Below are 24,056 nucleotides of genomic sequence, written 5' to 3'. Positions count from 1 at the left end.
AGGGAAGGTGACAGCTTAAGATAGTCCTGTTTCTCTGATTCTCAGCAGAGATTGCCACTTTCCCATACTGGTAGATTCCAACACAGGAATAAGTGATTCCAGAAAAAGGCCAACTATGGTCCCTTTGGCAGGGGAGCTGACCACTGTGCTTTCCAGACATTGTGCTATGGCCCAAGTCAGTCAGGCAGAAGGAAGGAACAAAATTCATTAGACTCACTCTTTAATTTAAGAGGCAGAATTTGAAGCCAGATTCTCTGATTCCAAATCATCCAAACTAGGCAGTAGACAGAGAGGGTTCTACCCTAGAAGAGTTAGTGCTCATACTCACCCTGCTGGAACAAACTCTGCAGAAAAGTTATCGCAGGTGTAGAAGAAATAAAGTTTATATCTACACTGACATGCTCCAACAACTCAAAGATTCATATCAAAAGGCAGGAAATTGGAATGAGCCAAACAAATGCCAATTAAAAACAGGCTAAGAATTCTAACCATGCTCTAATCAGTCATTTTACAAAGTTATCAGAATTGGATGTAACATGCCTCATCTATAACTTGACAATATTATGGATTTATCAGACTGTTCTATTAAAAACTATAATATACTTTATATTTACAAAATGCTATTTAACTGAGTAAACCCATGAGAACCACTCCCACCCACAGAAACATCAAATGGCCCATTTTTACAAGATGGCTACTGACTGGTCTAAAAACTACCTACTAATGATTAAATTGTACATTTTTTTGTTTCTATGTGTATATTTAATGTTCCTCATTTATTGGAGACAATGTTGATAAATGAAATGAACTGTAATATATTCTTATCTCCAAGTCTTTTTGCTAACACTGTGGCTTACAGATAGAGGAAATCATTTTAAGTTTGAGCATACTGGCATATTCAATGGAAAAATGAAAACTGAAGAAAATAATTTAGGAGCCAAAATACTAGATTTTAACATATACTACATTTTAACATAATTACTACATTTAACAGTGCAGATATCAATTCCAAACAAAAATGATTGAAATAGGTTTTGGTTTTCATATTATTAATCCAGTACAGAAGAAAACTTCAATATCACTAGTGTGTTTCATACAATCATTCCTCATTTCAATTCAAAATTTTCTTTCTGATTACATGTCCACATAAATTTGTGAAAAGTAATAATTGAATTATATTTCATTTTATACCATTGGTAAAGATCACTTAAAAGAATGCAAGAGTCTATGCTTTAGTAATATACAAATCAAAGAGCTTTAAAAATAGAGACCCCGATTTTTAAGTCTACTTTTCTGGTAAATCAAAGGTTCAAAATAAAAATATACTGACTAAAGGGTCAAAATTGCCAGGTTTATTTTTGTGTGTGTTAACTTGATAAACATAATATAAGACCTATCAAATAAATATTGACTTCAATGTGTAACCTGATTGAACCAAAGCATTGTTTTCGTTACACAAATACCACAATTCACATTGCCAAGCTTTTAGATACATTTGACAAGTCGACAGTACGTAACTTTCAACATTCACTTCATCTACCTTAAATTATGCCTCTGTAACATACCTATCATGTCTACTTTTCTTTGCAGATAAATCATCTCCAGCAGCAGGTCTTCTCTTTTTCCTTGGTGGCATCACTTTGCTAACGCAGTCTGATGAACTGCAAGATCGAAGACTTCCTGAAAAAGGAATTAGGAACAGAGGCAAAAAGTGTAAAATGGATTTAGTCACATAAAATGGAAAGCTCACTTCCAAATAATTTGGCTTCTCTGTCCACAGGCACTGATGAAGCCCCCACTGTATTGTGGGCACAGTCTAAGCTCTGGGTATCACAGAGAGGTGACAGACAAGCAGACCCCGCTCTCTGGGAGCTCCCAGACTAACAGCACACAAACCACCAAAAACAAACAAGGACACATTGGGAATAGTCTCAGAGGGAAGGCACCAGCGGGAAGAAGAACAGGAAAAGCCTTTGCAGAAGGTGGGACTTCAGTTGAAACCTAGAGGGAAGCTTGGGAGGGAGGAGGAGAAGAGCATGGGGGACAGCCAGGGAAAATGCCTGGAGGTGGGATATGGGAGTGTCCAGTGCAATCCCTAGCAGGGAGGAGGCAGTGTCCCTGGATCGCAGCATCTGTGGAGGGGAACCCAGGAATGGGACAAGAAAGGGAGGAAGGCCAACTCACAGAGGACTCTCCAAGTCCAAGAAGTTGTCATGTTTGCTTCTGGAGGTGATGGGAAGCCAACTGGAGTTGACCGACTAAGGGGGTCGTGTGGTCTATTCTGTGCTTTGGGAAGATCAATCTGACAGCTGAGTGGGGGGATGCATTAGAATGGGGAGAGCCCTGATTAGGCAAGGGCACTGCGGAAGTCCAGCCACGAGGTGATGAAAACATATCCCAGTGGGATGTCAGAGGAGGGAAGGCGGCGTGTACAGGAGATATCAAGAGGGAAAGGATTTAGCAAGTGATAGGGAAGTCAACATAAACTGTATAAAATCATGGAGTGGGATTTTCGAGACTAGGAAGCAAGTAAGTTCAGCTAGAAAATAAGAATGTATGGGGGGAAAAAAAGAAAATAAGAATATGTGAAAGGGAATAAGATAAAATAAACTCAGAAATTTATGCTATACCCAACTTAGGAAGGTTTAAAGCTATAAATCTCTAAGACTGGTATTTACTGATAAGTGGAAAAAAAAACTTTTAAAAACAGAATATTCATATAAATATTAACATACCACAAAAAATTATATACAGGCCCCAGAGGACTTTATTTTGTGAGTTAGGTATACTTGGATTTGTCTTTACATCAGTATGTAACTTACTCTTAATGTGTAAATTCCCTTCACAATAAAGATCCAAAAATCACTAGGAACTCCCAGTAATAAAAAATATAACCTGGAGCAGCAAAAGGTTGTGACTTTACTGGCCAGCAGCAGATCCATGAGTCTAAGACTGGCTTTCTCTCACTTCCATTATGCTTTTTACAGTATGGGGCAGATTAAAACTAAAAATGGAAATGTGATCACCAACTTCTAGAACTCCCAGTTCAAAGACAAACTACTTCAAGTGTCCAGGAAGAGAGATATCTCAAAACAAGAAATTCCAAAGTCACCTACGACAATTTGATATCAACCACAAATGAAAGAAAATGCTGGCATATCAGATACCAAAGAAAAAGAAAATGGTTCACGATCCAAATTGATGTATCCTATAAACTGAGCATAACTCCATAGGAACTCAGAAATGTACAGCTGGGCTTCAAGGTACAAGTATAACTGAGGAGACTGGTACTGAGCTACTCCAAGCAATACAAACTACAGGCACCTAGCTGTTTTATTCTATTTTGGAAAGGAAAAAAAAGACCAAATATTACTAAGTGTAGTCTCTAAGCAGCATAGCATAGAATGGAATGTCTCGAACAAAGTCGTTGGTTCAAGTCCCACCTCAGACACGTATCGGCCATACGACCTTGGGCCAGTGACTTATCCTCTCAGTGTTTTGGGCAGCTCTCTACGACAAAGCCCCAGTGAAAAAGCCAAGCTGAACAGTGAGTGGAAAAGGGGGTCTTCTCTCCAGAGTTCCCTGTGCCAGTGAAGTCACCGGCCCAAGCTCTATCCCCTATCCCTTAACATTAAAAGTTTGCCAGAGACAAAAATATAATTCTAATCATGGAACTAACAAAAATTCTACCATAAAAGAGACATGGTGGCAGGAAAGATTAAATAACAAAACCCAATAATTTATCATATACAAGAAACATCCCTTTTAAAGCAAAGATTCATATAGAGTTAACATGAGAGATTGATCAATTGAAATCTAAAATAAGACATCAGGAAAAAAAAAGATATGGTTGAAAGAGACAAAGAAGAAAACAAGCATTATGTTTAAAAGACACCATAAATGAAACAATATCAATATTAAATATATATATATGTACCAATGACCATCCCAGAGAATAGGTGATACAATATACCCCCCCACTCCCTCATAAGAACTTGAAAATAGTTCAAATGTGTCAGTGCTTTGTTAATCAGTTGTGCCTAAATGCTTTTCTTTATAAGGGTGGGTTAAAAAGGGAGATGATATCAGAAAATAATTGAAGTATAAAAAAGAAAAAACATCAATAAGACTAAAAACAAATAACTACACAGATTCATGGCAAGTGATAGCACCTAAGTACTTTCAGGGAAAAGCTAGGATATTATAAGATTTAAACAATAAGGCAGATGAAGACTTCAACACATCTCTTTCAGACCTGCACAAATCAAAGAGAAAGATAAATAAGAAAGAAATTAAGAATCTGAAAAGACTGTCAGAAAAAAAACTTTAAAGCCCATAGCTAATTTTAAGGAATATAGGTATATTGTCTCTCATATTCTCGTCTATCATTTGGAACCTTAAAAATTAATCATGTACTGGAGCATAAAAGCAAAAGCTGAAAGAGAGACATATTGAATACAACCCTCATAAACTATAATGCAACAAAGCAGCAGAATAAAAGAAAAATGAAAAAATATTGATTTAGGGACTTAAAAAACCTCCTCAACAATGAATTAGTTAAAAAAAAATCATAGGAACAATAAAGTATTAAGACAACAAATTATAAACTTATAGGAAACAAACAATACCTACAAGAAACTATTAATGAACACATTAATAAAAAAAAAAAGATTTAAGGATTATAGTGCTCCCAGGAGAACTGAACACATACATTTTTTAAAATGCACATTGAGAGAACAGAAAATAAAATAGCACAGATAAGCAGACCAGTTTTTAAAAGTAACATAAGACTAAATATATATTTTTGTAAAAAGCATTAAGAGATGAGGGACTCACTATTTTATATACAATCCTTTCTGTGATTTGCTTTATGTATAATTTTTTATTTTTATGTAAAAATTCGGAAGAAAAAAAAAGTAGCAATGCTTTGAGACATGGTATAGAACAGTAGGAAATATACTGGCTTGCATGACCTGGGCTACCTTATTGGCAAGTAATTTTACTCTTCTACGCCTCAGTTTTCTCATCTGTAAAACGAGGGGGGGGTGTGGATTATAACACCTCCAAAATTGCTTCCTGTGATGCTATACCACATATAAAATTAATGAGTGCCTACTTATTCCACTGGTGTCTCTACAAAGTCAAGGAGCTAGAGGAAGACATCAAGCACATGAGGAGGAGCCCCTATGAAAGATTTACAGAAAGATATTTAATAAGAAATGCATGAGAGAAGGTATGGAGAGGGGCAACATTCCATACCTTTTGGAGGGGATTTTTCCTTCTGTGCTATGGTCTACATTCCTTATTAATTTGGTTATTCCTATGTGGAAATTTTGTACTGCTCTCTCCCTTCCTGCCCCAAAACAGCACAGTGTCTGGGACATAACTGATGTGTTTAGTGATTCATTGACTGATTGTCCCATTGCAGAGAGTGCGCACAATAAGTTGAAAATTCATCCAAGTATGTGTGTCTGATAAAAGAAATCACTGGTATCGATAGAAAGGTCAAATGCAATGCATTTGTTAATAAATTAATAAGCTATTATTAATAAATGTTTTTGATTCAGAATCTACAATCATCTTCATCTTTGCTTCTTAACATAAAGAATACATGAAAATCTATCTTGGAACTAAACCATAACCAAAAATAGGTCAGATTAATTTAAAAAAAAAAAAAGGCTGTAATGATCAAAATTAGAACATTTTATGCTATGAAATAATATTGTGAAAAAGGGAAAACTGAATAATTTATATTTATTTCTTAATTATTAGCTCTCACATAAAATATGTATTTTTTAAAAATCTCATATCTCATCTATGAGGCAAAGGATCTCTCCCATCTCCAAATCTATATGGATATTATTTTCATTTTCAGTATAGTAATGATAAAAGGCATTGCTATAAGAGATTTTTGGGGGAGGAGAAGTGAAAGTATGATGAAAGGGAGCAAAGAAAGGGATCTATTAGAAAATATATTAAAAATCAAAAAGCACAAATTTTTAAATGTAAATTAAAAAAGTCAAAGGAAGACAATTTCACTGGGAAATAAAATCGATAATTTGAGAACTATTCTTTAATTAGTAGAGTCCCTCTTTAATGCTTGTAACTTTCAATAAAGTGATAAAAACTCCTTTTCTTCTATTGAAAAGCAATATTAGTTCAGGATCCTTTTCCTTTGGAAGAGACCACACAGCAAATGAACTCTAGATTGTACTGACTAATCCACATATTGAAAGGATAAAATGATACTATGAATATAGACTAACTTCTTTCCAAACTTAAAAATCAATTGAACATTATAACACTTTTCAACACATCTTATAACACACACCCCCAAAACTCAAAAGGCAATTCATACTCTCCCTGAGGATCTGGCAAAAGACCTCTCAAGATTCATTCAGCTTTTAATTTTTATTATTCAACTGGAAAAGAGAAACTTTTCCTAAGTATTAAATTGTTTTAAGTTATATATTTTTTCATCACCAAAAATCTGCCTTCTTACCTCAACTTCTCTTCCCCTATCCAAAAACAAAAAATTTGTTACAAGCATGCAAATAGTCTTAACAAATTTCTACACTGACCAAGTCAAAAAAAAAAAAAAATCTCATTCTGCTCACTAGTAGAATGTTTCAGTATTATGTCTTCTGGAATCATAGTCCTTCATTGCCTGATCGGTTTATTCTTTGCAGGATTTTTTTTTTGGTCATCATATTATCACTGTATAAATTATTCTCCTGGTTCTTGCTCATTCATAAAAAGTCACCCAGGTTTCTCAGAAACTATCCCCTCCTAACACGATACCGTTCCACATATGAATGATAACTTGTTCGGCCATACTTAATTGATGGGTATTCCCTCAGGTTCCCATTGTTGTCACTTCAAAAAAGATGCACCTTTTTGTGCATCCCTAGTTAAGCAGGTAGACAAGAGCACCTATCCCAAGGACCCAAGTTCAAATCCAGCCTCAGACATTTAACACTTCCTAGCTATATGACCATAAGCAAGTCATTTAACCTCAAATTCTGCAAAATTCTGCAAGGGACTAATCCCTTGTTTAATCTGCTTTCTCTCTAATTCCCCTTTCCCTTTTATTTCCCTTATGAGTGAAATGTATTTCTGTACCCAATTATATAGTTCCTCCTCCTTTGGACAGTTCAAACGAGGTTCAAATATCAACCATTCCCCCATCTGCTCTTGACTGGTATAGATGTCTGTTTGTACATCATAATTTTATCTTTTCCTTTTTTCCCTATTCTTCCTTTCTCTTCTCCCCTATTTATTCCAACTCTCTTCTTTCCATTCTTCTATTAATATCAATACAAAATAAAACCACTCCTTGGCCTTAACTGGACTCCCTCTATGACCCCGATGGTTAGAATTAGAGGTAAATGAATTCTCCCTACATTTTAATGTAAGCCATTTATTCTAAAAAGCCTTTATCATTTGTTCATTTGTGTTTACCTTTTGATGTTTTCTATTATTAACTCCCATGTCTGAATTTCAAAGTTTCTAGGCAACTATGTGCCAGTTAAGCGCTGGGAATATAAAGAAAAAGCCAATCCCTGTTCTCAAGGAGCTTACATTTTCATGGGAAAGACAACATGAAAACAACTATAAAAGGTTGGAACAATCCAGTTTAAAACAGCAATGGAAACCTTTGGGAAATCCTTCTTCACACTGATTCTTCAGATGGGATGAAATAGCATGAGGTTATTTCAATTTAATGGATCCACACACATCTCAAAGCAGATAGTATCCTAAGAGTATAATCCCAAACCATCCACATCTTCTCCTTCTATAAAATTCTTCTTCGTAAACTTCCATTAATCTTTGATACAAGATCTACCCAATGCCCTTTACTTCTAAGATTTTAATATTCTAAGAATAGCACTCAGGCTTTCTATGTATATCCCTGTATATCCCTATATCCCCCTCCTGTTGTTCTAGCCCATGTCCCATTTCCTAAATGTCAATTTCCTAGCATTTGCACAAGTGGGCAGCCTATTTTATTCTCAACATGCATCTTCCCAATGCCCTTTGTGTTTCTCAAGATTGTGGGGTTTTACCTGTTATAGTTATATAGTAGCAACAGAGGAAGATTGATGCCAAAAGGTTTTTTGTTGGGAAACAGTGATTACTGAAAGCACTCCATTCTGTCCCAAAAAAAGGGACTATTAGGTGCTAATAATGACTAGGGCACTGGGCCTACAACTAGAAAGACTTGAGTTCGAATTCAGCCTTACTATGATTTCTAGCTATCTGAATGATTCTGAGAAAGTCACAACACCTGCTAGCCTCAATCTCCTCAACTGTAAAATGCACATACCTTAAAATATTGTGAGGATCAAATGATATTGGAATAGCACTTGGCAGAGAACCTGGCATGTAATAAATGCTTATTCCTTTCCCTTCCCCAAACATAATTAAGACCACTCTGTACTTCTTGTTCAATCCTGAGCCTGTTTGCTGTCTATCTGCAGTGCATATCTAAAATATATGTAACCATTTAATAAAATTATGCATGCCACAGTTTAGAGACCAGAGGTTTCACACATGCTAGCTGGCCCAAACCAGATTAAAATGTAACTAGCAAATATTTAACAAAACTATAAGGCACCATGATGCTAACACTGAGTTTTTCTAAGTCATTATGGCAATGTGCAGGAATCCTTCAGTTTGAGTTTTATACCACTGGCCAACCCAATGGACATGCCTCATTCCTTCGGTTATTCCCATGTGAACGATATAATCCAACCAACCAACAATCTGATCTTTAAGCAGTTGTTCTCCTTTTAGTGGTCATCTCCTTTAGTGTCCTCTAACCCCTAGTGCCACTGCCAACCCAATCGCAATTCAGTGTAATCCAGGTCCCCCTCTTCTGTCCCACTGAGCAGATATCAGAGGATTCTGAAGCTTGATGCAATTACTACAGATGACATCTACAAACAGGAACACCTGGAGGATACCTCACTATTTATATATAATACCTTTCATTTAGACTCAGTGTCCATCATCCTCATGACAGAAGCAAATTCTTTGAGCAAGCATGTTTCTTTCCTGTTTTGTGGACTGTTTGATGCTTTTTTAAAATGAATTTTCTTCTTTTATCACCTTAACATCAACAAACATGAACATTTCAATATACAAATATACAAGAACAAAAAAGGACTGTATGTGAAACTATGAACTTTTATTTATGGTGCTCAAAGTACGTTCAACTTAACATGACAGTAGGAAAACTACATTGTGTGTCCCTTTCTTAATGTCCTTCTGCTATTTATTTTAATAAGATTTCACTAACACTTTTTGTTCTTTTCCTTTTTATGCCTATCATCACCTGCCAACTTCACCCCTAGGGTCACAGTTACCTCCAATTAAGGCCTTGTGAAAAGTAAGGATAAACAAATAAATCCACAAATAAGTTGTGTCTCAAAATGTGTGTATTGTTCTGCAGCTCCAGTCTGTTACTTCTCTGCAAAGGCATGGGAAGCATAGTTCATCAGTCTTTTGAAGTTCTGCTTGATCGTACAGTAGTCACAGTTCTGAAATCTTCCAAAGTTGTTTTCTTTTATATCATTGTATAAACTGGACTCCTGACCCCTGGTCCTGCTCACTCAACTCTGCATCAGTTCATAAAAGTCTTCCCAGCTTTCCCTAAGTGCTTTTATCATTTCTTGTGGCACAGTAATATTCCATTTACCATAATTTAACTTTTCCCACTGCACACCTTATTTGTTCTAAATCCTTTGCTACCACAAAAATATAAATATATTTGCACCTATAGGCTCCTTTCCTCTGTCTTATATACAATATAATAATCTATATACAATATAATAATCTATATACAATTAGAATTATTGATTCAGGGTAAAGGATACACACATTCTTTAGTGACTATGGGGACATAGCACCAAATTGTTTCCCAAAACTCATTAATATATTAGTGTGCATATTTATCCTCCCATAAATTCTCCAAGAATTTCCATTTTCCTTTTTTGTCACCTTTGCCAAAATGAAAGGGTACAAGGTTGAATGTCAGAATGCTGTAAATTGGAGTTTCTATTATTAGTGATTTGAGTCCATATAGTTTGGCTAATATTCACCCAGAAAGGCCAACCTGATCAGTCCAGGGTACAAAAAGTTCAAAGCATATCTCTATTGACCCAGCTTCCTCTGGCCATACGATGTGGCTCCCTGGTGCCCCCTAAGTGTAAGGATATTTAAAAAAACCAACCACGTGGAGTTGGGGCCTTTTAGATTCGGCAAATGTCACGCAACACCACAGAATCAGACATGTGTCTAATCAAGTGAAGTGCTATATCATCTTTAAGCCTCCTTTCTGTTAACTACTAAATGACCTTTGAGTCATTAATTGAGATTAAAATCTAAAGACTTCTTGAAGCCAGGTCTACTACCCACTGGAGTTATTGACAGCTCACATTTCTTCTTTTGAAAATTGCTTGTTTGTATCTTTTGACCACTTATTTAGGCAGTATAGTTCTTGTTTTATATATGTATATATGTATGTGTATACACACACACACACACACACACCCCCATTCTCCGTGTTACACAGATATCAGATCTTTATCTAATGCCAAACCTAAAGCCTAGCTTATTCATTACAGCTATTAATGGCTTCCATTTCTTCTTTTGAAAAGTGATTGTACCTTTTAATCACTTCCTCATGGAAGAATAGTTCTTAAACGTTTGTACCAATCATTCGTATCTTGGATATACAACTTTTATCTGAGAAACAGTGTAATGAATTTTCCAATAACTGTTTCCCTTCTTATTCTAACTGAATTTATTTTATCAATAGATAAAATTGGAAAAGCCTTTCAATTTAATATTATCAAAATTGTCCTTTTAACCCTTTATATGATTATATCTCCCATCACTTATTTGAGATCAGAAATTGTTCTAACATTCATAGCTATGAAAGATATTTTCTTTCCTTCTCTTTTCTTCTAATTATTAGGAATATAATAAGCATTAATTAAGTACCTACTGCATACATATTTAACATATATAGAACTGCTTGCCATCTAGGGGAGGGGGTGGAAGGAGGAAGGGGAAAAATCAGAACAGAAGTGAGTGCAAGGGATAATGTTGTAAAAAATTACCCTGGCATGGGTTCTGTCAATAAAAAGTTATTATAAAATAATAAATTAAAAAAAAAGTACCTACTGCATGCCAAGAACTATGCTAATATTTATAAATATTTTATTTTATTTAAATCTTCCTTTATTTCTGAAAGATAATTCTGTAGTTTTTAATAGATATTATCTAAATGTGTTTTGGCAAATGGAGTTTTAAATTTTCTGTAATCATTTTCAACAATTTCTTTTTCCATCTCCAAGTCATTGTGAATATACAAAAATGCTTTTTTGTGAGTATATTTTTATAACCTACTACCAAATGAACTTACAGTTTCAAATAATTTTAGTGAGTACATTATTTTATATCCTACTACCAAATGAACTTACAGTTTTCAAATGATTTTAGTTGAATCTCTGGATTTCTTTAAGTCATAACATATTAGCATCAAAAAGTAATAATTTTTTCTTTTGTCTGCACTATTTCCTTAATTCCTTTATCTCTTATTATTATCCTGGCTAGTAGTACTTCAAAAGGTACGTAAAAATGATGAGATTTTATATGTATATGTATTTAAATATATGTGTTGTGGTATGTATGTATATAAATGTCTCTCTATAGACTCACATATATACACTTAACCCTTATCTTACTAGAAAAGCCTCTAGCAATTGATTACAGATAATTCTAGCCCATATTCCATATAATCTTATTCTGAAGCACCATAACTACGAAAATCTTTAAGTTCCTCCTTATTTCTCATTTCTTTCCAAGTATAGCTCTTACTCCCCCCCCCCCCAATCTTTTTGTCCATCTTAAAAATCAACAAAATAGAAGAAAAGTAAGCTCAAATCTAAATTTGTCTTTCTTTACTCTTTCTGTGAAGTTTGGAGCCAATGAGATTCTTGAGAGCAATTTTCCTTTTTCCTGCTTTTGGCATGTATGTATTTAATCCTCTCATTGAGGTCCTTTCAAACACCCCAATGTAAAAAAATCCTTTCAGGGTTTCTCTTTTTATTAAGGTTTGCTTTTCTAAGATCTTACACCAAGCTCTCAGAGGAGTGACTGTACACATGGCAAATTCTAAAAGGGTCCCAGAAATAATGAAACGGCAGCAAGAAATTCTGGAATGTTTCAATAGAAAAATAAGAAAGAAAATTAAAGAATAAATGATGAAAATTAGGACTAAAAAAATTAAAGCAAGTGAATTCTCAAAGAAAAATGAATAAAAACCAACAAGAACATGGACAATTTAGAACACAAAGTAAAGTAACTGAAAAATAATGGCTGATATAGCAGAAGAAAATTTAGCAAAGCAGAATCAAAATCCAACATAGGAAGAATAAATGAGTTATTTATAAATCAAAGACATCAAATCAAAACAAATTACAAATTACAGATATAATTTAAAGCTGATTAGTCTCCTAGAAATACAAAATTAAAAGCCTGAATATAGCAATAGATTGGGGGAAAGATCCTATTATCTCAAAGACAAATTAACATAAGAAAATTCAAGAAAACTGTCCAGATATACAGAAAACAAAGGACAAAATACTGATTCATAAAGTCTACAGATTGCCACCACACACACAACACCAAACTATGAGTTTCAGTTAAATTCCATCATTTCAATGTCAAAAAATAAATGTTTTAATTAAGAGAAAAATCTAAAGAGATCAATGTAAATAGCATAGGACTATACTCATGTATAAAGAAATGAATTGGAATATAACGTTCTGAAAAGCAAAAGAAATTGGAGTGCACATGAGAATAGCACCATCTAACAAAATTGATCAAAATTATCAAAGCAATAAGATTTTCAATAAAAAGTGCATGTGTATCATTACCACCATCCCAAATATGCATGCCAGCTATTTATTTACTCATTCATTCATTCATTTGCTTGTCTATTTATTTATTTATTTGATTATTTATTTATTGCTGAGGCAATTAGAGGGTTAAGTGACTTGCTCAAGGTCGTACACCTAGGAAGTGTTAAGTGTCTGAGACCAGATTTGAACTCAAGTCCTCCTGACTTCAGGGCTGGCACTCTATCCACTGTGCCACCTCACTGCCTCATGCCGGCTATTTGTTATTTAAAAAAAAAAAAAAACACAACAAATAATGTTAATATTAAAGATCTTATTAAAATTTTAGAAAAAAAATCATATATTTTCCAAAGCTATGGATAGTTGGTCAGTTCATTCATTCAGTCCTATCTGATTCTTCATGATCTCATGGATGTATAGGAGATATATTATTTACCAAACAAGAGATACGGGCAATTACAAAAGATGTAACAGATAAACTTTGATAATAAGAAACTGAAAAGCTGCAAGCACAAGAAAATTAATACCTACTATAGGAAAGGCAATTTCTCTGATATGGAGTTGGTATCCAAGATATACAAATATACATAATCAAAAATTATTCTCCAATAGATAAGTGGTCCAAGAATATGAGCAAAATATTAACAGAATGCTCCCACAATCAAAAATACTAAGAGAAATATGTCAAAATAATCCTAAGATTTTACATCATACCTTGAAAGCTGGCAAAGATGACAAAGAATAAGAAGAGTAGTCATTGTTGGAGGGGGAAGGTTCTAGGAAGATAGGGACACTCATTTAATATTGGTGGTATTGTACAATAAATATTATAATCAAGTATAACCACTTTGGAAAGCAATTTGGAATTATGCAAATAAATGACTAAAATACTTTTTAATCAGAGATTCCACAATGAGGGCTTATATTTTAAAGAGGATACCAATTTAAAAAAAGTCCTCATAATATATCAAAAATAGTTACATTATTTTTCGTAGTAGTATAAAATTGGAAATAAAGTAGATATACACAGATCAGGAAATACCTAAACAAACTATGGTATGTGAATGAAATAGAATGACTGTGCTATAAGAAATGATAAATATGAATAAAACAGAGAAGCAAAGAAAGATCTAAATGAACTGCTACAACATGAAGTACAAGTCAAGAAAATAATACACATGACTACAAATAATGTAAATGGAAAGAAGCATAAAAAAAGTGAAAGTTGAAAAATAAAGAACAAGCATGGTTCCAAAGAAGAGATATGATTAGTCATTAATACACCCTGACATATGATTAGTCACTAATACATTTCCACCCATTTGCAAAGGTGAAAGATATGTGAATGTGATAAATTGTTCAAATTTTCAGGCTTCTGTAATATAGATCAGTTTTGCTGATTATTTTTATTTTTTTCTTAAAAAAAATATTTCTCACATAGAATGACTGAGGAGAAATGTTAAGAGGGGAAATTTTGGAGACTTAAAAAAAAGACATCAATAAAAAGCATTTAAAAAACAAAACAAAAGATAAAAAGAAAGCACTTCAATGGGGAAAAAAAAACAGAAAAACTACTAAGTAGCACTACAAGAAAAGATTAAGTAATAGAAACAATTCCCTCAAGTTTTAGAGCATGATAAAATAGATACCAAAATGGTAACATTTGAATCTTAAAGAGAACAAAGTGCTTCCCATCACCAGCACAGTATCTGACACATAGTAAGTGAAAGTTTGCTCAGGTAGCAAAATAAGGGGAGGTGGGGGGAAGGGGAGTATGTGAAACATTCAGGCCTCTCTCCGATTTAGAAGGAGAGCAGAAACCACTTTCACTTGACTGGAACATTATGGGCATAAAAGCCAAGAGCAGTGGTGAACAAAAAGGATGGGTTAGGAATCGCTTCTAGGACAGAGTGATTAAAGGATGCCAAAGAGTAGGATAAAGGAGGGAGCCTCAATGAGTCTCATCCCAGGAGATTCCTTTCTCCAAGTGCCTTGGAGTACCCCATTCTCCCATGAAGGGTTGGAATGGCACCTAAGGCTATCTACTATCCAGGATGGACTGGGGACACAACCCAAAAGGCAAGATGCCCCAGCCTCAGGAAAGATAATCAGAGAACAGACATTCATGGAGCAGAACTCAGTCCTGTGAAAAAGAAAATAATATAGCATCTCCATACCAGATGGCCTCCTTCCTGAATTAACATTGCTGGGGAGGCTCGACAGAAGACTCTTCAAAAACAACAATAAAATTTAAGAAATTAAAAAAAAAAAGAAAGCTGAGGAGGGCAGCAAGGAGAGGGCCAATGGTCCAATAATGCAGTTGGTGACACAGCTGCACTAACTGCTGTTAACACTAATAGCACATAGGCCACAATGCACTGGAGCCGGCAGAGGCGAGGGCAGAAAAGCCAGGAGACACATGGCAGGATGTAATCAAGGAGAAGGAGCTCAGGCCAGAGCTACTTAGCTCCTAAACTCCAAAAGACCAAACTCGGCTCTTCTTTTCCTCAAGATTGGATCTCCTGCTTACTTTACCTCTTATTTGAATTCTCATTGTTTTCCAGGTGCCAAGGGTCAAACAGATTATCTTCCTAACCCATAGATAGGTCTGTCTCCTTTTTAACCAAATGATTCCCTTAGTACTACTACCACTGCCAACACCATCAAATTCAATCCAATGTAATACTGGCTCTCCCCATCCTCCACCCTTTTGAAGCAATAAGTTTCTGCCTCACTGTCACATCTGGCTTCTGTGACCTCAGAAGGAACAAGTGACCAATAGGGATGTTTTTCAGATGACCTTAAAATGAACACCCAACTTGACCCCTTCATCTCTGCTCCCAAATAGAGTCACCTAAAATAAAGTGTTCTATGTATATACCAATGGCTCCTGACCTGAAACTGTCACATAGCTGTTATAAGAAAAACACTTTGTAAATGATAAATCATCATAAATGTGAGCTATTATTACAATCATCTGGAAGAAAAAAAGGAAGGAAGCAAAATCAGAGAGTTGTTTTGTGGAAAGCGCTACACTTCAATTAGAATATTCACTCAAAAGGTTGTATTATGCCCTACTGATGCCCTAATTATAAAACTGGCATCTAAATAAAAAAAAAAAAAAAAAGATTAGTGAATGTCCTCTTACCAGATAAAATGCAAGCGAAGAACCAAGCTGACTATAGCTGGTCGATAACTATTAAGGAACATCTTGAGTATGTCTAGATCTCTGTATGTTTCTTTTCAGAGACTGACAACTTTCACCACACAATTGGCAGTGCTGCTGTTAGTTTGGTTAAAAATTTTAACTGTTTGCAATGACCTTGGTGTAGTACTCTTTGTACTATATTTAAACTACATTTCTTTTAAAATTTTACCTGATGTTTCAGAACAGTAAATACAATGAAAAAAAGACTCTCTACTTGTTACACTTTTTATAGCTGAGAACTTTTAAAAAGATAGATGGTCTCTAATGACAGACTTTGTTACGATTTTATGATTTACTCAATGGTTCTACGATCTTAACAAAAAGAAAACAATCAAACCAGTACCAAACCAGAGTAATTTTAAAAGATACTGAAAAAGAATGTAAGGGCTAAAATAAAAGTTTTAAATGTGTTTATGACTAAGTCACCTACATCATAAAACACCAAGGAGCCATAAAGCTAAGGATCTTAAGTCACTAAATACAATATTTCACCATTAGCTAGCTACTACTGCCCTCTGGTCCCCACATTCTCTTTTTTTTTTTTTTTCATTCTTAAGCAAAAATGTGTGAGTGAGGATTACAATTTTACTACTAAGAAATTCAAAGAAAATTATTTTTATTCTACTTTTACAGGAACAAATTCATAGCTGAAAAGTAATCAGCAAACTTCAAACATGCTATAGAACTATTCACTGAAAACCTTCAAAGAAAACTGGCATTTGGGGAATATTATGATCAGTTTTATTTTCTTTTAGAGGATTCTACACATTTTGAAATCAATATTATGCATAAAGACTCAAGAATCCCATATCTTGCCTAATCCCACTAATCACAAAATAAAGCTATTTAAAAAACATGGAAATTCATCATTTTCAATCATCACAATTATTTAGATTCAATCATCAAAAAATAAATTTCTTATTTTGAAATTAGCTAGTAAAAATAGTAAATAGAATGTTCACAAATTATTTTTATAAAAGAAATTTACCTTCAAAACCACCAACCACCATGAAAACATCTAGTTCTACTTACTACATAAATACTGCTGAGCAGCACTTCCTTAGCCATGACTAGGGCACCAGAATAGACTTCCTGGTGGGAAGCAGCCGTGACACTAAAAATTCTCTTCAGTTACTGACATGAATATATCAACAGCTTGAAAACAGTGTTTCCCACTACAAGTGATATAAACCATGTATGCTTTTTAATCATATCTTTATTACTATTTTCCAAAAGGAAGTTTAAATATTTAAAAATATGACTATATACAGCATGATGTGGTAGATATGTGCATAAAGAAGCCAGTCCCAAAGGCAGGAAGACCTGGATGCAAGTCCTTCCTTTGATGCATCCAGACCATGATACCATGAGCAAATCATGGAACTTCTCTTGGGGGGAGAACCCCCAGATAATTCTCCCAGTATAATCTGCAGAAGATGTTGATCTACATTGGCAGAGGAAGTTCCTCTCCCGGAGCTCCCTACACCAATGAAATCACAAGTCTCGACCCCAAAATTTAGTTTTTATATATACCTGTCTGGTGATCGTCTTGCCCAACGTCTTCTGTTAAATTCTGCAAGAAATAGTTTTGCTATTATCAATATGTCACATATCAAGTTTTGTAATTCAACATTTTCATGAACATCTAAATATATCTTAATTGACTTCCATAATCCCCCCAAAAAGTTCTTTTATAAACAGTTGGTTTTTGTTTTTATTATATTTACTTACCAGTTTATTAAGGGTGTGATAAATCTTGTGAATATTTGCCAGTGTTGAGAGATGAGAATTCAACTGAAAGTCTTTAAAAGAAACAAAAATCAGTTTCATTTGCTTCCCATGCCCCAAAATAAGGCTGTGTAATGTCAGATGTGAAACTAAATAAAAATTCTGATACTAACTAAATTGTACCCTTATAAAATTCAACATATAGCCAGCCCTCTTCCTAGAAATCAATAATTCTCCATCTAAATTCTAAGACCTCATATTAAAAAGCTTCTATATGAATCCTATTAAGTTTAAAATAAAAATATATTTATGAGTGGCAAAATCATGCCAGTCATGCAACTAAAATTAAAGTATCATTAAGCTTATGAAAAACAAGTCCAATAAAATGAAAATATAGGTCCTGGATAGCAAAGGTCACATTCTCCTTTTTCCCTTCCCAACAACTACTAGTAAACTAATTATTCACTCACCAAACAGGAAGACAGTTGAAAAGATAATAATTATGTTTTTCTTGAGTATATGAAATCTATGATAATGGTAGTAATTTTTTAAACAGACGTATCTGAGTGACTGTTATATACCAGAATTCATTTTCTAAATTCAAATGCAATGAAATACATTTCAAAAATTCATAAAACCTCACTATGCCAGCACCTTGATCATTTGTAGTGAAGTCTAGAGTCTTAAAAATACTGATTTTCTGTATCTGAAGATATCAGTTAATATGACAGTGCTTACTTAATAAGGCTTGTCAAAGGGGAAAACTAAAATTACCATCCATAAAGAACTATGCTGGATCTGGACTTAAATTCTGGATGTGCAACTTACTATACCTCTGTAATCTCAGACAAATGGTTTAATTTTTTTAGGTCTCCAGTTTCCTCATTTATCAAAATGGGGGGGGGGGGGGAAGGGGAAATAACATCTAAGGTTCTTGAAGATTGTGGGTCCATGTATAAATACTGACTGCACAAATCCTCCTCAATAATAAAACCTATGTCCTTCTCTCCAAGAAAAGTCCTTGAAAAGGCATGCTTCTTACTGCAACACTCTAAATCAGATGTTTTTAACCTTTTATGTGAATCATGGGCCACTCTGGCACACTTAATGTCTATAGACCCCTAACTCAGAATAATGTTTATACATACATAAAATATATAGGACTACAAAAAAAACCAATTATATACTCAAATAATTTTCCAGATCTATTTTTTTTAAGTCCACAGATTCCAGGTGAAGAACTTCTCCAAATGATACTACTAATCTCTCAAAAAACACTGTGGGTTAAAAAAGCAGAAACTCCCTATCATATGGGAGAATTTTATTTGGTACACCAAGACCAATTACAAAGAGTTTCAATTACAGCAGCCATATTTCCAATCAATCAAACAATAAACATTCATTAAGTACCTGCTATATAGTGGACACCGTGCAAGGCTATGGACTTAAAAATACAGTAATTCAGAGATATTTGTACAAAACTAAATCCTTCTGTTAAAAAAAAAAAAAAAACTAAACTTACAAATTAGACTGAAAGGGAAAAGCATTTTTAAAAACTCATTTTTTTCTCCATGTGGAGAATTTTTAATATTCACACAAATCATGAGAAATCTTAAGAGAACACATAGACAATTAAGTGTATTTTCAGGTGTATCCTATTCTTGATGACCCCATTTGGGAGTTTTCTTGGCAGAGATGTTAGAATGGTTTGCCATTTCCTTCTCCAGTTCATTTTAAATATAAGGAAATTGAGGCATGTAGTGACTTGCAACAAGATTATACAGCTAATGTACATGTGAAGTCACATTTTAACTCAGGTCTCCCTGACTCCAAGGCCTAGTACCCAATCCACTCAGCGACCTAGATGCCCAATAGAATCAAGTTGGTGATATGATCAACCAACCAATATATATTAAGGTCCTAAGTTTTTATTTGGCGACTTTAATTCACAAGACAAGGATATGTAATGACCTAAGTGGAAGTAGCCAAGAGCATAATAAGAAAAGGAGTCAGAATCCGGAGGGGCTGAAAACATATAATAGCCCTGAAAAAGACCATCACCACCTCCACCACCTTGGGCACAGTGTTACATGATATTCTCACCATTGATCTCATCAACCTGCCAAGCATCATGACAACTCGGGGATGATGAAAAAGAGTGGATGCTGTATAGGGGAAGAGACGGTCTCCCTCCAATGAATCTGATTGGCTACCCATCTTTAATGTTACAAACAAAGAGGCCTATTCAACAAGAATAAAAGATGGTAAATTTTGAAAGTTTTCTGAAGGATTTCAGAAAAGAGAAGAGGTCCTGCAGGATGAGTAAAAAAATAAAGAACCTGTCCCGAGAAAGACCAGAATCCAAACTACAACATAAGCTCTCCTGACACCTCCAAAACCATGCTTTAATTCAACTATCCAAGCATTAGAATCCAAAAGAAAAACAAAATTCAAAAAATCATTCTTCACGTGCAAAGAAATGAGTATTCAGGAGCAAAGATGGTGGAGTGAAGCCAGGAAGCTGCTCGAGCTCTCCCAGATTCCCTCCAAAACCATGTGAAAGGGAGCTTCTGAACAGAGACTGATGGAATGAAATCACTCTGACCTTTGTCAGAACAGACTGAAAAACTCCAAGAAAGGTCAGTCTCACTGGGATGTTCAGCCCAGCTCAGACATATTCTGGGAAAGCCGGCGAGAGGGACTTACTTACAGCAGATCAGCTGCTGAGAACCTCCGTCCCGGCTCAGTAGAGGAGCACAGTAGGGGGCAGCCTCCAGTCTCAGCTCAGGAAGGAAACTGGGGGAAACCAGAGTGTGTTCTGGACAGGGCAGGCGAGCTCCCCCTGCAACCACAAGGGGGCGCTGTGCTCAAAGCAGAGGCTCAAACTGCACAGGAAGCTCGGGATGGCGCCCCCTATGCCCCGGAAGGAGAACTCTTAAGTACAAAAAGAAAAAGAAATATCAAAGGAAAGAAAATGAGCAAAAAACAGAAAAGAACCTTACCAGAGAAAGCTACTGTGGTGATAGGGCAGACCAAAACAGACCATGACAGATGAGGACAGAATGTCCACAGAGGACGTCTCAAAGAGGGAAATAAATTGTTCTTGAGCCCAAAGAGGCTTCTTGAAAGTGCTCATAAAAGACTGTAAAAGGCAAATAAGAAAGGTAGAAGAAAAAATGAGAGAAAAAGAAGAGAGTTATGCAAGAGTCAATAGATTAGAAAAGAAAGGCAATTGCTTAATAATACAATCAGCCAAATTAAAAAAAAAAATTCTTCTGAAGAAAACACCACCTTGAAAAATAAAATTAATCAAATGGGAAGAGAGATAACAAAAGCTACCTGAGGAAAATCACACATTAAAAACTAGAATGTGGCAAATGGAGGCTAATGACTCTCTGAGACATCAAGAATCAGCCAAGCAAATTAAAGAGTGAAAAATGGAAGAAAACGTAAAATACCTCGCTGCAAAAACAGCCCTCCTGGAAAACAGATCCAGGAGAGACAATTTAAAAATCATTGGTCTACCTGAAGTCCAAGATCAAAAAAAGAACTGAGTATTTAGAACAATCTATTATGTAAGTGGATTAATTTAAAATACAAAGGTCTAAACACCAAGTTTCTGAAAGGGCCTGATTTGCCCACACTACTTTTCATGATGACAGTTTAAACATGAAAAGATAAGGTACCAAGAAACCCCACTACATTGCCAGAATACAGTTTGCATTCTTAAACAGGGTATCAGAGGAAGGTGAGGTAGACTCCTGGGCTAGAAAACTCATGTTCTATTGTAGCAACTCATTTCTTTTCCTATACAAGATCTCATACCTCTCCCTAAACCAACCCAAGTTCCAGTGGGAAGGAGGGAGGGAATCCGACTATTAGCAGGGTAAAGAAACTAATTTCTCCAATGTTTTCCATGATAAAGATTTTCTATGAGATAGCCTCAAGAGTTTCTCATTTTGTAAATAAAAGACATTATTTTGCTTGATAGAAATTTGTAACTTCAAGTGATATCCTACCTAAGTTTGAGAAAGGGAAATAAATGCCTGTGATTGAATATATACACATACAAGCAACCATAGAGAGATATATGGAGTGTCCAAAAGTCTTATTAACCTTACAGTATGACTTTTAGACCACCCTGTATGAATAAATAAAGCTTTTATCCCTTCACTATAACATCCCCTCTTCTGAGTTAATGTTGAATCTCAAAGTAAAAAACAGTAAGTATTTCCTGTGAGGGTCATGGATTCCTCCACCTCAAGATCAACCTAAGGCATATTCCAGCACTTGCCAGATAATTGGGCATGTGTCTTGGTAAGTGTTAATTTTCTATTATTTCCTATATCCATCACTGCAGAGATCAGCCTCATAGACTAGTATCCACCTGGATCCCAATAGACTAAAATCCCACAGACTTAAGACTGTCTATGATCCCCTTTTTTAATCTTGTGCATGTCAAGAGAATATTTCATGAGAATATTCTTATTCCTCTCAACCACTTATTGAATCCAAAGCATAGTTCTAGAAGTGGAGGCAGTAGATTAACAAACACCCTGTTCTATCAATCACTATCCTGGAACTCCCAGAAAGAGGGAGCTTGTCTAACCAGAGATAGACCTTTTGTTCGAAACAGAAGGAAAGGTGAAAAGTCATCTGTGGAGCTGTCATCTCTCTGGGATCTGGAAGTGCAGCGAGAAGCCTGCTGTAGCCCCAAACTACTCTCTCCAGCCAGCTATAATGAGTATCTCTTTTGGACATGGAAGTCTTAGGCACAGGTTTGCTCTTTCCTTCCCTTGTGTGGATACAGAGTACTACACATAATCCCTGATTTATCTGAAGAGATACAAAAAAATAAATGAATAGGACAAACTGATAGAAGTGCTTGCTTTTCTTCAAATTCTTACAACTCAAAAGAACCCTCAGTCTGATTGTTGCAGTGAGTAGACATAATTTAGAGACTATGTGGGCCTTTATTCAGGTATCTTGTGACACAAGAGGAAAACAATGGAATAAAGGAAAGATTTTAGTACATATTACACAATTTCAAAAATAAACAAATAGTCTATCAATTTTTAATGCAACAGCAAACAAAATGAAACTAAAATAAAGTCACAGTGGTAATGCCAAATTTTTTCACTGAAATCTTGTTTACTACTCAGGACTTGAAATCAGAAAAACTGAAGGTGAAAGTGTTGGAAGTAAAAATCAAATAAATGAAATTTAATGCCTATGAGATCAAAAAAAGCCAAATTCATAAATTCTGTTTATATTTCAAAGCTAAATACTCATCTGAATAACTGATTTTCTCTAGTTAGATATTTCCATCAGTATAAATTGAGCTTGGCTTCTTGATCCAAAGTGAGGATTTCTGAAAAGCAAACTCTATTTCACTCATAGTTAGTCATAGCTGGTTCATAAGAAAGGGAATATCTTTAGTTACAAAATAGTTTGTGTAAAAGGTAAACAAAAGATAATTCAATAAATCAGCAAATATTTTATTGAGCTCCTACTAATTTCCTAATTGTTTATTCCTGCCCACTTTGCCACCCCGCCCTTTGCTATAAGTCAAACTATAACCATTTGTAGTTCTTAAATTACATATGTAAATATGTGTACATACACACACATATAAATGTGAATATGGGTTTGTATGTGCATATATACCTATGCACTTAGGACAGTAAGAAAAGGAAAGAAATAAACACTGCTGTCAGACATTGGACTAAGTACTTTATGAATATTATCTCCTAACAGCTCGACAGGTATTATGATTATCCCCATTTTATGGTTAAGGAAACTGAGGTGGATGGAAGTTTAAGTGACTTCCCAGGGATCCTATGTCTAGTATGTAAGGCTGTATCTGAATTCAGGTTTTCCAACTCCAGACTCAGTACTTTCTCCATAGTTGTACCACCAACTATCTCCAGAATGCAAATCCCTGGAGAGCAGAGACTGATTAGTTTGCCGTTTTATTCTCGTGAGACAAACATTTGTTGTTCAATCATTTCAGCCATGTCCAATGCTTCATAACCCATTTGGGGTTTTCTTGGCAAAGATACTAAAAATGGTTTGCCATTTCCTTCTCTGGCTCAGCGGGGTAAGTGACTGGCCCAGAGTCACACAGCTAGTCTATGTCTGAGACTGGATTTGAACTTAAGAAGTCTTCCCAAGTTCAAGCCCAGCACTCT

General features: G+C 35.1%; 1 protein-coding gene across 6 annotated transcripts in view; it reads right to left on the bottom strand.

Annotated features, from left to right (window-relative positions):
• The window catches only part of DCUN1D4 (defective in cullin neddylation 1 domain containing 4), a 77,774-nt gene that overhangs the window by 41,802 nt on the left and 11,916 nt on the right, over positions 1-24,056 (bottom strand). For 2 of the 6 annotated variants that reach the window (XM_051967587.1, XM_051967590.1), the window contains exons 2-4: positions 17,869-17,939; positions 17,671-17,710; positions 1,566-1,680 (exon numbers count right to left, since the gene is read on the bottom strand). In XM_051967587.1, the coding sequence (XP_051823547.1) occupies positions 1,566-1,680; positions 17,671-17,710; positions 17,869-17,939 (226 nt within the window). Of the gene's footprint in view, positions 1-1,565; positions 1,681-15,106; positions 15,201-15,464; positions 15,546-17,670; positions 17,711-17,868; positions 17,940-20,867; positions 20,973-24,056 lie in introns of those variants that run through there. The other 4 variants (XM_051967592.1, XM_051967589.1, XM_051967591.1 and 1 more) reach the window with 4 other exon arrangements.

This window comes from Antechinus flavipes, chromosome 6 (genome assembly GCF_016432865.1).
Source record: "Antechinus flavipes isolate AdamAnt ecotype Samford, QLD, Australia chromosome 6, AdamAnt_v2, whole genome shotgun sequence".
NCBI lineage: Eukaryota > Metazoa > Chordata > Mammalia > Dasyuromorphia > Dasyuridae > Antechinus > Antechinus flavipes.
Note: the sequence above shows the minus strand (reverse complement) of the source record. Positions and strands in the feature narration are given on the sequence as shown.